Source organism: Berghia stephanieae, chromosome 5 (assembly GCF_034508935.2).
Source record: "Berghia stephanieae isolate SIO BIC M18660-M18661 chromosome 5, UCSD_Bste_1.3, whole genome shotgun sequence".
Classification (NCBI taxonomy): domain Eukaryota; kingdom Metazoa; phylum Mollusca; class Gastropoda; order Nudibranchia; family Aeolidiidae; genus Berghia; species Berghia stephanieae.
Genome location: NC_088364.1, coordinates 28,378,523 through 28,396,022, shown reverse-complemented (window position 1 = coordinate 28,396,022; position 17,500 = coordinate 28,378,523). Strand labels below are relative to the sequence as shown.

Genomic DNA, 17,500 nt, shown 5'->3' with positions numbered 1-17,500 from the left:
GTTGGTATGTATTGTATAAACCTGAATGAGTTGTAACAAGTTGTTGACTTTGATATTGGTTATCTTGTTAGATTAGGCAGAGCCGGAGATTATCTTAGTTGTAAAAACAATTCGTATTGTATCGTTTAAGAGCTTATAGGTTATAAAAACCTTTACATGCTCTGTGTAACTTTCGCATAGATACAATTTATCAAAATTATATCAACAACATTCATTGTTAATTTAGTAAAATTAAGTATTAAATATCTAATACATAAATAAATGTTATAGTCAATATTTCTAGTATACTTATATCTAATTACATTCATTTAGCATGTCCAACTTTATACACACTCTTATATATAATTCACAAATAAGTGCTATTGTCAATATTCAAAATATAATTATCTCTATTGACATTCATTTGACATATCCAAATTTATACATTCGAGAGTTTGAAAGAATTGATATATAAAATTCAATAATATCCAATGTAATGCTACATTATTCATCGAAATCAATATTATGTTGGTTAGGTCTTTATCAATGGCATTCTTTAAAAAATATTAATTGAATTAGAATTTTTTATCTCCAACTTTAGATTATTCCAAATTGTCACAGGTCTTTGAATTAGTATATTGTTTTCCTTATATACGAATTACATCTTTCAATAAATATCTTAAATTTATCTCCACTAATGTTTGTAACATGCAAGAGTCTCCTTTTCTTAATCCATGTTGGCAATCAATTATTTATCAATTGATTCATTTCAGTAACTATTTTCTCTTTAACTATACTCTCTAAGATTTTACTAAGAATGCAAGTTAGACTTATTGGTCTGTCGTTTGATGGATCACATCGATCAATCTTTCTGAATATTGACGTAACATTTGCAAATTTCCAATCATCAGGGAGTACAACATTAGAAAGAGATTTATTTTATAAATAGCGAACAGGAAATGTTATTTCCTTTGCAAATTCTTTCATATACCGTCAGGTACCATACTTTATTTGTATCACGTTTCATTAATTTATTATAGACATCAACCTCATTCACCACAATATCATTCAAACAAGAGTTAATAACTCTGCTTTTGAAAAATAGGCATATTATCAATATGCATTTTAAACATCTGCCTTTAACCTATCATCAGTTTTACAGCCGTCTGGAGTAGTCAATTTCCCATTACCGTTTTAAACGTTAAGTTTACTATTAACATACCTCCAAAATCCTTTTACATTTGACTTACTCTCAGACGCAATTTTTGTCTCAAATGATTTAATCTTTTGTTTGATAACATGTTTTGTCATATTTCTTTGTATCTCGCAATGTTTCAACAAATAGTGACTCTGGGTTAATGTTACAATTATCATTCCATGAAATATAGGAAAATTAAAAACTCCCACAATCAATATAATATCAAACTGTTTTTGGTCAAGTGACAATACGTTATTTCTGAATAGTTCTATGAATTGCAATTTATTTAAGTTGTGATTTCTATGGAAATTACCTCTTAAGAATGTTAGTTATTGTACAAAAATGTGCACCAGATACTTTCTTCTACCGTTTGATTAAAGGTAAATTCGTGAGCACCAATCTTTTCTAAAGTGTAGAATTGCTACTTCTCTGTGAGGTTGCACATTAAAGAAATAATCGTGGCACTTAATTGAAAATTCCAACTCAATATTAATATCACCGTAATATTTAGGCATTAAATCAATTCTGTAATACATATGATTTTTGGAAATATCTGGTCAATTAGATTATCTATTCCATTCCTCTTATTTAGAAAACTATCAACATTTGTATACAATCTTTCAAAATCAGGAGTGGTGGTTTCAATATATGTTCGTAGTCAGTATTCCTTGTTTGATACTTTTGGCTACATCGCTCCAGGATACATAAACAAAGTACTGTTAATCAAATTTAAAATCAGACCATAGATAATGTTCGTTCACTGCCATGCAAGTTCTGACAGCTTTATCGGTAGAGCTCTTGACTCGCAAGCAAAGGAATTGGTTTTGTCCATGGAAAAATCCATATTTTAAAATTTGGCCAGAAAACGGTTCTTTCAAATATCATCTTGGAAAAAAAACCCCTCAAACCTGGGACTTCGCCGATTATTTAAAAAATGTTTACCTCCCTTGACTGCCCGGCAGTGAAGTGGGTAGTTAGGTTTGATAGATCTGACAAAAGGTATTTCCGGTAGACTTGCATCATCTTACTCTCCGGGAGATTAATTTGGATTGAGTTTGTTCGTCTTTTGATAAAATGTGACAAAACTTATCAGCTTGCAATTTTGTCGAAATGAACCCGACACTGAAAATTAATATTTAAGATTTGAGTTAAAATTTAATGTTTTTATTATTTTTCATTAAGACGAGAGAATGTACGTATATTCTTCTAGTTATTTATGTGATTTACATGTTAATGTTCCAAATTTAATAATTTTCCCTTTAAACTTAATCATCCTTATCTACTGCTTCATCCCGATATGATCAGATTGACATGGTGGGTCATATTTATATATATACGAGAGGGAGAGAGAGAGAGAGAGAGAGAGAGAGAGAGAGAGAGAGAGAGAGAGAGAGCATTTCCTGAAGATTGCAAAATCATGATACAGCACAGTCGAAGTCGAAATTGAAGTAAATTATCCTTTTTTTTATAACGGCTCTATTTATTTAAAGTTGTAACTATTATTTTATGGTGTTATTTAATATAGAGTTAATCTATGAAGGAATGCAGATAATGCATCAAACAATCGTCTGATGTCAACAGGAATCACACATATTGTCCAAAGTGAGAAAATTGGGGGTAAATAATCTTGCTCAAGGTAAAAAACGAAAATGCCTGAAGCGGGGCTCGAACCCAGGACCTTCTGGGTCACAGTGTAATGCCTTAGCCACTCGACCACTTGGCACGATGCGATCCTTAAAGATAGGATTAATCCCGTGTTTTTTTCTGTAGCCAGAGATGAGCTGTAACACTTTTTTGACATTATTTGTAAACGGTGCTGATCTAACGCAAATAATAATAATAATAATAATAATAATAATAATAATAATAATAATAATAATAATAATAATAATAATAATAATAATAATCGATTTCCTATAGATCTAATAAACCCAGCTATCAAATCAATCGGGTCTAAGTAGACAGCTGAATTCCAAATAAATCTGACTGAATTCCCAACTCGAACTAGTTCATTTACATGTGGTATTTGTACTCTAAGGATTAAGCTATTGGAGCTTTCAGACCAGGGTAGGAGCCTTCTAATATTATTATTTCTATTATTATATCTCAATTGCCTCAACCACATACAGGGAATGAAATGTGTGATGTTCATAAAATAATTCGACTCCCCAGCGGTCAGTCTCATTATACCATTACCATCATTAACATTGTAGTTCATGAATGGCATTGATGTATGTATTAGAACAGTTGTATCCTGTGCTTTAAACAATATTATGTTTACATTATAACATACATAACAGCTACATTATACATCATAATACATTATAACATTCCATTCATAGTCTTGTAAATTATCCTATAAATAAACGTTCCGCTTAATTTACTATGTATATATACTCATCCACCATTGTGTTCCTATTCACAACCAAGTACTTTTCAAGTATTACCATGAAAACTCTACCCGCGGAGACAAATACAAAATTTTAATGTCACATTCTTCTACAATTAATTATTCGACAATTTGTTGGGGATTTTTTATTGTAAGGACAGATAATACATAGAACAGTTTGAATTTTATAACCAAAGATTCCAAAAGTATAATTATTTAACAAATGCAATCGACAGGGAATTCAATAATTTAAGATATGAATTTGATGAATAAGTTATTAAAATTGGTATGTTTTCGATTGCTTTTGATGTAAATTTTATGATGGTCATAGTTAAGTTATGATAATACCGGGAATTTTTTGACCTGAAATTTTGTTGGGGTTTTTTTCCACATGGTAGTAAAAGGCCTTTGACCTAAGCAACTCTCATTATGATATATTATGTTATGATAAAATATGAAAATGTGAATGACTTAAAAGCAATGTTAAGGATAGACTAGATACATTGTTGTGATCGAAACTTCCACTTTCAAACGTGCAATCTATCATGAATTTAAAGTAAAATTATTTTGTTTAGTGGTATTTATGAGGAAAAACAACAACATGAAATTGCGTAGTAATGGTAATGATAACAACCGACGTGCAATTATTTGCATAAATGTAGTCTACGCGTCGAAAAAAAACATAAAATAGATAATAACTACAAATCTAACTGGCTTTACCAAAAGAGCCACAACGGCGATGCGATTCGGTACCATTGGAATCCCAAGTCGCCTTAATGCTACTGCTCAGTAGTTGAGTTTTTAATCCTACCAGTGAGGTGATCAATTATTACCAAATCATTTTCTCTTACAGCCTATAAACGTTTTAGGCTACACATAGTTTTGGGTATTAATTTTTTATGACTGTTTTGGTGGGCAGGTTAAGTATTTTACTTAAATAAGACCCATCTTTATGGAATCGAAACGGTACAATATTATCCCGCTTGTAAACATGAAATTCAAAGTTGCTGAAATCTATTCAATCCCAGCTCTGTTATGAGTTGCTCTCTAAGCAAGACAGATTATTCAATATTTTAATCTAGATTGGATCAAATACGTAAGTCACAACTTGTGATCAACACTGAATTTCTCTCATTCTCTCTCTTTTTTAAAAAAGAAATCACGCAATTTACTTATATAACCCGATGGTACAAGTAGACATAATAAATAGACAGTGTCTTGTAAGGTTTGGTCGGCAAGGGTGTAAGACAAAAGCTACCAACCCAGAATTGAACCTCATAAATATTGATATAATTGTTGTGACGTGAGTCGCTTTTGAATTTTTATAATAATTACAAATATAAGCCCGAGTGACGTCGAGACGAAAAGATTATCTAACCTTAGAGTTTAAAAGAGTTAATTTCCATGTAATGGATGTATCAATGTATGGCTTTGAGCTGACAGAAATACATTCTTCTTCTTCTTCTTCTTCTTCTTCTTCTTCTTCTTCTTCTTCTTCTTCTTCTTCTTCTTCTTCTTCTTCTTCTTCTTCTTCTTCTTCTTCTTCTTCTTCTTCTTCTTTTCTTCTTCTTCTTCTTCTTCTTCTTCTTCTTCTTCTTCTTCTCTTCTTCTTCTTCTTCTTCTTCTTCTTCTTCTTCTTCCTTCTCTTCTTCTTCTTCTTTTCTTCTCTTCTTCTTCTTCTTCTTCTTCTTCTTCTTCTTCTTCTTCTTCTTCTTCTTCTTCTTCTTCTTCTTCTTCTTCTTCTTCTTCTTCTTCCTCTTCTTCTTCTTCTTCTTCTTCTTCTTCTTCTTCTTCTTCTTCTTCTTCTTCTTCTTCTTCTTCTTCTTCTTCTTCTTCTTCTTCTTCTTCTTCTTCTTCTTCTTCTTCTTCTTCTCTTCTTCTTCTTCTTCTTTCTTCTCTTCTCTTCTTCTTCTTCTTCTTTCTTCTCTTCTTCTTCTTCTTCTTCTCTCTCTTCTTCTTCTCTTCTTCTTCTTCTCTTTTCTTCTTCTTCTCTTTCTTCTTCTCTTTCTCTTCTTCTCTTCTACTACTACTACTACTACTACTACTACTACTACTACTACTACTACTACTACTACTACTACTACTACTACCACTACTACTACTACCACTACTACTACTACTATTACTATTACTACAACAGCAACAACAAATACTACTACTACTACTACTACTACTACTACTACTACTACTACTACTACTACTACTACTACTACTACTACCACCACCACCACTGCAACTACTACCACTACTACTACCACGACTTCTTATTCTTATCGTCCTCCTCCTGCTTCCAATTTTAATTTTACTTTGAAGTCTTAGATTAAGAGTTTTTGATTAGGAGAAGTCGGGGTCATTTCAAACCATCGGTATACAATGAAGTAAACGTTTTCTGACCATCTATCTATTTATCTATCTATCTATCTATATATCTCCCACCCATATATCTAATTCATTTGCCTTACTGCTCTGGATAATTTACTTCTTGGTCATTTAATATGTGGATTTACACGTTCGTAATCAATGTTAATTTGGTTTTATAATTCACCCCTTCTGTTACTCCAATTTCCTTTTATTATTGCCTATTCGTTTTATTTACCCCAACTTTCAATCTCCCTATCTCTCTCTCTCTCTCTCTCTCTCTCTCTCTCTCTCTTTCTTTCTCTCTCTCTCTCTCTCTCTCGCTCTCTCTCTCTCTCTCTCTGTGTGTGTGTGTGTGTGTGTGTGTGTGTGTGTGTGTCCTCTTTCTTTCTCTCTCTTTCTCTCTTGCCCTCTTTCTCTCTCTCTCTCTCTCTCTCTCTCTCTCTCTCTATATATATTATATATATATATATATATATATATATATATATATCTATTATCTATCTACCTATACAAACACAAACACACACACACACACACACACACACACAAATATATATAATATGAGAGTCGGTAGTTGGTATTTTTAAAATTATTTTCAATTTTTTCTAACTCAATCAGGGGCACTTCAATGATGGCACCTCCAATTTGAAGTATGACAGATGTTGACATTGATGAAAGGGTTCCTTGTAAACTCCGGAGTTCTCATGGGAAAAATACCATTGATTTTTGATTTGTTGGCGTTTTGATATGTAGGTGAGTGACTATACCACAATTCTATCTACTTACCTGTCCCACCCTTTCTCTCTCTCTCTCTCTCTCTCTCTCTCTCTCTCTCTCTCTCTCTCTCTCTCTCTCTCTCTCTCTCTCTATCTATCTATCTCTATCTATCTCTCTCTTCCTCTCCCTCTTTATTTCTCCTTTTCTATCTTTCTCTCCCATCTATCTCCCTCTCTCACTCAATCTCTTCCTCTATAGCGTAATATGATTTTGATTCAAATCAGTCTTCACACAGCACTTCCGAACTATTTACCATTCTCTACAACTGTTCCATTCATTATTCCGTCCATCTGTTTACATGCACGGATTCTTGTTTGTCTGGACTGTCTGCTCACCTGTCTCTCTCTCTCTCTCTCTATGTCTCTATGTTTGTCTAGCTCTTCCTACGTCGTGTTCTTACCTGTATCTGGAGCTCTCTTCTATTAAAATATTTGTTATCTATATGTTATTTTCGGCGATAGGAGCACGGTCGTGCTCACGAGTGTGGAAAGTCTCTCTCTCTCTCTCTCTCTCTCTCTCTCTCTCTCTCTCTCTCTCTCTCTCTCTCTCTCTCTCTCTCTCTCTCTCTCTCTCTCTCTCTCTCTCTGGATTCTTGGGTTGTGCAACTCACTCATCAATTCACATCACAGCTGCCAGATGGCCACATGCGTGGCCAAAATTGACCACTCGGAGAATAGAATTGCTTTTCTATTATTATTTTTGCAACAACAAAAAATTATTTTTACAAGTATTTTCCTAGCTAACTCAATTTTTTGTTTATCAAAACCGACACATATTTACGTGAGTCAGAGTGTTAATAATGTTTGGCCACGTGGGGTTCTATTTGACCCCTTTTGAAGTCGAAATTGTTCACGATGACTTCTGGCCATCTGGCAGCCCCGATGCACACCTCTTGACAGCAATAATCTTAGCTAAGATAGCAAAGGGGCGGGGGAGGGTGGGGGGGGGGGGGTATTCTTTTCATCTTCAAAAAATATTGCTAGCTCTGGTGTGGCTGGCCCAAAGCAAACATTGTAAAAACTGCCACAGCTGTGGATAAATGGAATGAAAAAGGCTCTCTGAAAAGTCTGCATTCGATTCGGTTGCAAACCTTCGTCAATTACATCATAAAAACGGAAGTATGGGTGTGTGTGCTGGTGGTGGCGCAAAGGAATTTAGATTAGGTCAACTTAACTGGACCAATCTGCACGGGAAATGGGAAGCAGAAGTCGTGGCGCCTCACCGAATTCCTCTCTTCCAGTTCCTTACTCATTGGAAGTGTGTACCTAGTCCTCAGGAGGACTAACGTTGAATAAGTTACAAATTGAATCATAATGTGGTATAACTGATTAAGTAGCAGGATGTGTAGGCAGATTATTATGAGTGCAGGGCGTAAAAGAGCAAAGATAGATTATATTTATTGATGATGAGCATTTATTCAAGCTAGAAAATAAGATGCCATCACTCTGAAACCAGAAGATCAGTTGCACAATGTATGTATCCAGTCCTCTGGAGGACTAGTTTCACACTTCCTATGGAATTGGAACCAGCACTTTGACGTCACACTGTTGTTTCCTGTTAGACGGATATTTTGCACTGTTACTGTGGTACTCGCGAGGATCGGGTGAGTGGGGAGGGTCATTAGAAGTCGTTGTGCTCTCTCCTCGTCCGATTTGAGCTTGAGCTTGAGACTTTATTTGCGCAATATCCACCAAACGTTCTCATGTCGCTTGTTAGGCTACATTACAATTTTTTTCTGATCGAGACAGCGTTGTTAACGACCAGGTACTTATTTTACACCTGAATACGGTGAGAGAATGTGAGTAAAGAGCCTGTTCCAATGACTAAAATATGCGCCGACGCGGTTGATCATGAGAGGAAACATTGAAATTGCATGAAGTATGTGTTTTACACAAGTCTCTTGTTATTGACAACCTTTTTAATCATACATAATCAACGATCTCATAACGGTAATATGTGTAGTGATCTGGGCAAACCCATCGGAAAAATTAGAACCAAATGTTATTACACATAATATATCTTAATTAGGGTCGAAGTTATTCACATTTGACGGCAGGGGGGGGGGGGATCAAAAATTAAGAAACGGAAAAAATCGCTTTTAAATGCAAGACATACACAATATCATATGTTGAAGTTTGGCTCAGAAAGAAAGCTAAATTAAATTATCTAGAAGCTTCAAATTGTAAATTTCTTTCGTGAGAATGTAGTTGGATGGAAAATAAAAACGATGAAGTGAAAAAACGGAAATCGTGGAGATAACAATTTTTCACCTTTACTCGCTTGAATCTCAAAATTAGCTCGCGCGATATTCCGACTGGTTTTGCCAAAGCAGCACACAATATGTAATCAATCGTCTCAAAAGGGGTATTGTGTTAGGATGAGCCAGGTCTTAGAAATTCAAAATAGAATAAATAAATATATTTTTATTTAAATATGAAACACACACAGAGAGAGAGAGAGAGAGAGAGAGAGAGAGAGAGAGAGAGAGAGAGAGAGAGAGAGTGAGAGAGATGGGAGAAAGGAGGTCGGATAATCGGGTATGCAACACAATTCTAACTTCACCTTTTAGGTTCCTATTCATTCCGACACAATATCATCTTCTTATAGATCCTCTCAGACGTTGAATGGTCGTGTCTAAGAAAGTTATTATGTATATCTCTCATCATCATACATAATGGTGCCGTCGCACGAAGTCTTAAAACCAGATAATGTCAGGATCAAATAGAATCGGTAATGACGTATACCCTGTAATTCTGACTCATCAGAAACTTGACCATCGTTTAGTACCGACAAGCACTAATTTGTAGGTCTGATAACTCAGTTCAGTATGAGATTGTTATAATGGCAATCTCAAAGAATGACGCGAAATATTGTCCATTATAACAATGTTAAACTAGGCCCATAATTGGGTTCGGATGTCAGATTTGCAAAATCGTACACGTTGTTCAGTGCATAGTATGTTTATCCTGCTATGCTTATCATACTCATTGTTCCTAATAATATTTCACTTTTGTCTTCTACAAAGTGCAGTCCACCTCTGGTGCAGCTTAGACGTAAGGTTAGATCTGGTGTTAAAATAAAATCCTTTAGATAGTCCACATTATTGGCATTGCTCTGTTCACCACATCATCTGCAAAGCATTCCGAGACCGGGTGGTTGATGGAAAACCGACTACTGATAGTTTTGTCTCCTGGAATAGGCGATTTTCAGATGCCGGTACTAATCTGTAGCCTTCCTAAGCTCATAGTCTGGCACTGAACAAAACATTAAGTCACAATGCAAGAAGGCAACTAAAGAAGTGAAGAGTGAGTTGTATTCAATGATTCAACCAATGATATTATTTGTTTCCTTGAGCACTCCCTAAATAACAATAGGAAATTGAATGCAAGCTTCAATTTGATAAACAAAAACAGATAATGTGGATGTTTCGTGTCTCCTCTTTATCAACAAAACACGATGAATGAAATACCAAATACGACGAATAAGAGATGTGAAAACACCATTCTGATGTTTCTTACTCGATAAGTATGGTTGCTATTTCAAATTCATAATCGTCGACTAAAAACAAAAACAAAAAAAAAACAAATAAACAAAACACAGTTTAACACGACATATTACAATATCAATAAGCAAATCGAACCTTGTTATCTGTGTATTTTGTAAATTTGACTTCTAATCACCCATCATAGCCGTGAAAGAGAAAGTGATTACATAAATAAAATGTACTGGATGTAGCCATTTTTAAAAAAATCCTCGTATTGATGTTAACATCTCTAACTAAAACAAGCTAGATTTTCCACCTGATTCTGCTTTCGTTTTTGCTACCTTAAACAAACAAAAAAAAGCTATAAAAAAAGAACAAAAACAACCAAAAGGAAAGAAACGCAAAACAAACAAACAGAATATTAGAAGTAAAATGCGCTGTTGTCTCAAAGGTGAAGTTCTGTTCTAAGGTGAAATATATTTTATTCCTCGTTTGTTGCTTCTCACGCTCACGTTTACACGTAGGCGTGCGAATGTTGTTTACATAGCATTATACAGCGATAAAGAGAAATAAGGTAAGTACATTTTTAATACATAGTTTAGACCTGCACCGCTCACCATCTTTTTGGAGTTGATCCAAAACTTCAAAATGTTTTCGAAAGCTGCTGGGAAAGAGGGGATGGATCCAATACACGTTCTGCTTTGATGAATGCCACAAGGTGCGTCATATGGAATGAACAGAGAGTTTCATTGTTGACATATCAATATATAATAAATGAAAATCGGAGAATAATTATCATTTGAAAACACCATATAAAACAAAGATACAGATCACACTAAAGATTATAACAGTTTATGAAAGATCAATAAAAATTACTACAGAGAACGATGTATGAAACAACTCATCTTTTTTTTTAAATCATAACACAACCAAAGTTTTCAGGGTAAGTTTTAAAACTCAAAATGTTAGATGCAAAATGTCTTAACAAATTTCTGAAACTAAACTTTACCAAAATATATTCAACATGGTTAAACCTTGTCGTAGGAAGAAGGATCGGGCATGTCCTACGTATGAGCGAACACTCATATTTGAAAAGTTAAAAAGACATAGCGCTTGGATCTTGGAGGACAGTGCGGAAAAATATGACAGATTGGCAAGACCTGGCATGAGTTGAGAAGGGGGATGCTTTGAAGAACAATGTTGGTGTTTCTATAATTCTTGTATTTTTCAATTTGCTTTGTCTGCCGTGTTTCCTTTACATTTTTCGGATTATATATCTTACACAAGTGCTTGCACCCTAATTTGTCTCTTTGCCCCATGTGCCACGGGGAACAATAAATATGTACATATTCGAGTAGGCTAAGTAAATAAACCTTATAGAGGTTCGGTTTTGTGGATCTATTTCGTATAACCACTTTTGTTTATATGTTCTGAATTCAACAAGGGCCGGAGCCGAAAATCTGCACACTAGTAAATAAATACATTTTGAACTTGAAATATTTTGACAACACTCGATGCGAGTATAAATAGAAATGTGTCCTGGTCGCTTCCCTTCTCTGAGCAATAATCAAAGACCGATGATCGTGTTTCTGATAACGGAATGGGTGGACACACATCCTAAAGCAACGAGTCTCTACGGTAACTGATAATGTGGAATGAATATATCATTAATTCGGGTGATTCTACAGCTCAGGTACACATCTTTCCGTATGCCTTATAGCTAATAATTTCCAGATGCAGCCTGAAAGTTATTGATTTAACCAGTTCACTGCCGTACTCTGGAAAGACACGTATTTAAAAATATGGCCAGAAAACTCGTCCCTCAAATATCGGTTTATTTAAATAATCCTCATATTGGCAAAAAAAAAAAAAACAACTCCAAACCTGGGTGATCGCGAGGTCCCAGCTTTTAGAGTTTTTTGCCAAGACGAGGATAATCAAAATTGATCGATATTTGAAGGACAGGTTTTCTGGCTAAATTTTTAAATACATGTCTTTCCAGAGGATTTCAGTTAACAGGTGTATAGAGACTACTATAATGATGAAGCCAAATGTGACTCATTGCATCAGTCTGGTACTTTGGATGAAAGGGTAGAAACATTAGATTATTTTAAAATTTCGAAAGTTCAATCCTTGCAGTTTAAGAGTGTACACTCACTTTCATCATCATCGTCATCATCATCATCATCATAATCATCATCATCATCATCATCATCATCATCATCATCATCAACGTCACCAACAGTCCATGGTTAACACAGGTTTTATAATTCCATCCTAATGACAGACTTTTATAATTTATAATTTGTCTAAACTTATTGATAGAAGCAGCTTCTGCGGTATCAGCGGGAAGTCTGTTCCACGGTCTGATTGTGGAGGGGGAAAGGAGTAATTTTACATTTTAAAATAAGGTTAAGCCAACCATTCCAGCTGTACACCCTGTTAATAGTGTTGAGAAAACTCGTCCCTCTAATATCGATCGATTTAAATGACCCTCATCTAGTCGAAAACTCTCAAACCTGGGACCTTGCCAAGATGAGGGTCATTGAAATTGAGCAATATTTGAAGGACGAGTTGTGTGGCCATTAAAAAAGAAATATGTGTCTTTTTAGGATACGGCAGTTAACTGCTTAACGTGCAGGAGAAGGCATGATACTGATAGTCGCAATTATATGGGGGGGGGGGGGTATTTAGTACTCATTTTATGGTAAGAAAATGTTAGTAAAGTGCCTTTTCAAAGAAATCACCGTACTCAGATATAAAATGAGTACGGCCGCTAACAGTTCTGTGTTTAAAAAATAGGAAGTATGATAGCAATTTTCTGGTTTCACGACTTGACCCACTTGTTCAGTGTTAATGCTGGCTTGGGATCGGAACCCCTTTCAAAGGTCTTTGAGCACGTCAAGAGGATATTACGTTATATAAAACCTTACATTTTGCTTAATTTATCAGCATTTCATGTTCATATATTCAAAATATTCTCTGATTTCGAGATGATTAAAAAGGTTGAGTTCAGGGGCGTGGCTATATTGGTTGATTTGGTGCCTGGCACCACATCCATCTTTTAAAAATAAATTAAAGCATTAAAAAAATAGCCAAAAAAAAAAACACAAAAAAACACTGATAAATGGTATATACCGCCTCTTACTTATTTGAGTAAGTCTTTTCTTTGATTTTTTTTTTCTTTCTTTTGTATTTACAAATATAGCATGTTTTAAATCATTTTCTCCTGGTTCTGGCACCACCCTATACTGTAAGCATGCCACGCCACTGGTTGAATTTAATATGAAATAAAAGTATAGATATATAATGTCTGCTGGAGGTGGTTGGGGGGGGGGGAGTGAGGAGTAATAATTGTGCTTTTAGTTTCCTTCATTTTACGGGGGTGGGGGGGGGGGGGCGTCTCCTTAATTATTTACGTCTGATCTATGAGAATATGTTTAGGTCTGGTCAATAACCCAAACAGTATCATTGTGGTAATGGAAAAGCTCTCAATACAACGCCCATTACAACAATAGCCCATAATTACCCCATAATTGACGTTCAAGGAGCAGATTTTTAACTAGCGAATATTATACAAGTACGAGAGAGAGAGAGAGAGAGAGAGAGAGAGAGAGAGAGAGAGAGAGAGAGAGAGAGAGAGAGAGAGAGAGCAATGGACAATTACAATTTTTACAACCTTGTTTTATCCACACAATAACACATGATATTATTTCCTAATTGTTGCCTCACTCTGATATTATGTTTGTGTGAATCACGTGATGTAAATGGAATAAGAGGTCTTAATCATGAAGTTTGATTTCTATTATACCGCCGCATTCTGAAAAACAAAACAATACATATTAAAGATTTTAGCCAGAATCCTCGTTCTTCAATTATTGGTAGATTAAAATGTCCCTCATCTTGTCAAAAACGCTCAGACCCGGGACTTCCTTTGTTAAAATGAAATCCCAGATTTGAGAATTTTGGACAAGATGATGATCATTTTAATAAATCGATATTTGAAGAATGGGTTTTCTGGCCAATTTTGTTTAATACAAGTTCTTCCAGAGTACTAGAGTAACTGGTTAAGAAAAGGGTCCCTATGCTAAGTAATAGAGCTCTTGTCTCTTGATCAAACGGGCCGCAAATGTTAGATCTTAACCCTCTTCCGCACTAGGACAGGACTGTCCCAAATCTGTAACATATAGAATTTAGAGAAATCTTCCGCACCTATTGGGACGGGACAAAACAGTCCCATTGTGTCCCAAGCCGTTGTGAAAGGAAAGTACTTTGCGATAGGCTGGTGTCATTTCCAAAGTACAGCAAGGGATTGACGTTTAATACTATGGGAACCGGATAAACTCAAGACTCCATGAGCTGTGAAGGGCTACTCTGTTCATTATTAAGCAGAGTGAAGACATGATTCTTAAACTTCAAATCTCCTCGCGTGTTATGATTTTAATCATTTTTCTAGCATATTTCCACCTCACCTGTGCGCTTTTTTAAAGTTAACGTTTGAGAATCGGAATAGATCGTGAAAACATGTCTAGCTGCTATTGCTACAAATTATAATTTGTAAACGTTATGTATTCATCTATTTTACCTTTATATATATATATAACATATGTGTATACATATTATATATATATATATATATATATATATATATATATATATTATATTATATTATATATATATTAATTATTTCTTCATTTATTTGTTGTTGTTATTTTGTTTTGTTTTTAAAAATCAACATCCCCTTTTTATTTTCGCAATATCAAGCTCATAAAGATCATGTTTTTTTTTAATTGGAAGGGGGAAGGCGAGAGAATTGGATCAGGGCTAAATCTCATTCAACTCAATGAACTATTTTTCAAAGTATCTTTCAAGATGGATGTCATTAATGAGGAAATGAGTGAAATTTTAATACTTGACACTAACAAGACGTTTTTGTTACAAGAGATCATTAAATCTAATTGTAATGAGAAGCAGAAGAAGTCTGGACGTCACACCATCCTTTCTTCCGGTACAAAGCTTCTTGGAAGTGTGTAATCAGTCCTCACAATGACTAACAATGACTAGGTTACGCACATAATCATAAGGTGGTATAACTATTTTAGTAGCGGGATGTATAGGCAGATTCTTATGATTGCGTGGTGTAATAGAGCGAGGATGGATTATCTTTATTGCCGACAAGCGTTCATTTATCTAGACGAGAAAATCAGATACCATGGCATCACTCTGAAACCAGAATATCGGAAGCATAAGGTATGTATCCAGTCCTTCGGAGGACCGGTTTCCCACTTCTAAGAAGGTTGAAGTCATCACACTATTGTTCCCTATCCGACAAGCTACAATCAGCAGCTTCTTTTGGCGGACAAGCTACAATGAAACACGACTCGCATTGTAGCCACATGCCTCTTGATAAAAAAACGATTAGACTTGCAAAAGTGTGATGTCAATATATATATTGTTATATATATGTTTTATATATATATATATATATATATATATATATATATATATATATATATATATATATATGTATATATATATATATATAATGTTCAGTGTTGCTATTGGCTTGGGACCACTTGTGTTTTGAGTACAGTGATATTGCGCTACAATATAAAGGCTCACAATTTTGTGAATGAGAAGCATCTCGTAAATACGAAGTATCTATTTCATGATGTTAATTCGTTTTTATTTGAATATTTCTTGTTTACAGTGTCTGCGCTTTGAACTTGATCACTAAGGCCAATCCTTTCCAAGACAATGGAGGATGGAAGTGTGTACACATCGTCAAAGTGAGTATATTAAGGAAGCATCTTGAATATCAATGGCAACGAATCGTAGCCTGTTATATCAAGTAGCCCTTCAAAGTAATTCGTCCAATGGAGCCGGAGTTTATTCCGGTTTCTATAGCGTGGAACGAACAGTAGCAATCGCTTGCCACCCTTGGGTATAGAGCGCTAGTCAGTTGCAAAGTACTTTCTGCCAGATCTAACAGTACTAGATATCCATCACTGCTGGTTGGTCAGGAGGGTCAGAAAAGTTCATAATAAAAAGATAAATACATCACTTCAAAATCAGATAGACGGATAACAGTTTTTTTAAGTGATGTATTTTTTGTTGTTGTTGTTGTTATTCGGTGAAGAAGCGTTTTGAACCCTAAACGTTCCGTGTTTGGTATTTTTTTCTCTTTCGAAGCAGTTGTATTAATTTTCGTTTATTGCTTTAAATGTCTTATGGAAGCATTTTTTTGATTTCCAACTAACTTTGACCCAGGAGACAATGTCCTAAAGTTCGAACCCCGAAAAAGGTACACCGGCGATCTGAGTCTGTTTTTTTTTTTCTTCTTCTTTCCTTCTTCCTTGGAGGCCAAAACTTCAAATTGTTGTCTCACGAGAGGGAGATTCGAATGGATTGCAATTGTTATGCGCCTAGAGTTTTATTAAATAGAGGTTGGGCGCAAGATAATCATTATTATTATTATTATTATTATTATTATTATTATTATTATTATTATTATTATTATTATTATTATTATTATTATTATTATTATTATTATTATTATTTATTATTATTATTATTATTATTATTATTAATATTATCATTATCTTCATCATCATCAACACATCATCATCATCATCATTATTTTATTATTATTATATTATTATTATTTATTATTATTATTATTATTATTATATTATTATTATATTATTATATCATCATCATCATCATCATCATTATCATCATCATCATCATCATCATCATCATCATCATCATCATCATCATCATCATCATCTATCATTATTATTATTATTATTATTATTATTATTATTATTATCATTATTATTATTATTATTATTATTATTATTATATTATTATTATTATTATTATTATTATTATTATTATTATTATTATTATTTATTGTTATTATCATTATTATTATTATTACTATTATATATATATATATATATATATATTATATATATATATATATATATATATATATATTTATATAAAACAGCACATCGCTATTCCCTGTTTCAGAAAACCTAAAGATATGCAGGAACAGGGCAAGAAAAGCATGGACTCCTCCATATGGGGAGAGCCGATGATGGACTCGAACTCGAATTCCACAAAGACATGCATCCCAGACCACTACCAATCTCGTGACACCGTGGGGACCTGCCTCATTGTATTCGCACTGCCTCTCCTTATCCCCGGGGTCACATTAACCGCTGTTGCATTTGAGGATGAGACCGGTTTTTCCAAGTACAGCGTCTTGCATGTCTTGGGAATGGTGATGCTTGTCAGTGCGGGG

General features: G+C 34.4%; 1 protein-coding gene across 3 annotated transcripts in view; it reads left to right on the top strand.

Annotated features, from left to right (window-relative positions):
• LOC144972704 (uncharacterized) overlaps nucleotides 1–17,500 on the top strand; it is a 41,160-nt gene that overhangs the window by 8,718 nt on the left and 14,942 nt on the right. For all 3 annotated transcript variants that reach the window (XM_078914245.1, XM_078914246.1, XM_078914247.1), the window contains exons 2-4: nucleotides 6,546–6,680; nucleotides 15,899–15,977; nucleotides 17,227–17,500. The exon at nucleotides 17,227–17,500 is cut by the window's right edge and continues 48 nt beyond it. In XM_078914245.1, coding sequence (XP_078770371.1) covers nucleotides 15,946–15,977; nucleotides 17,227–17,500 — 306 coding nt within the window. In that variant the 5' untranslated portion in view covers nucleotides 6,546–6,680; nucleotides 15,899–15,945. The remainder of the gene's footprint in view (nucleotides 1–6,545; nucleotides 6,681–15,898; nucleotides 15,978–17,226) is intronic.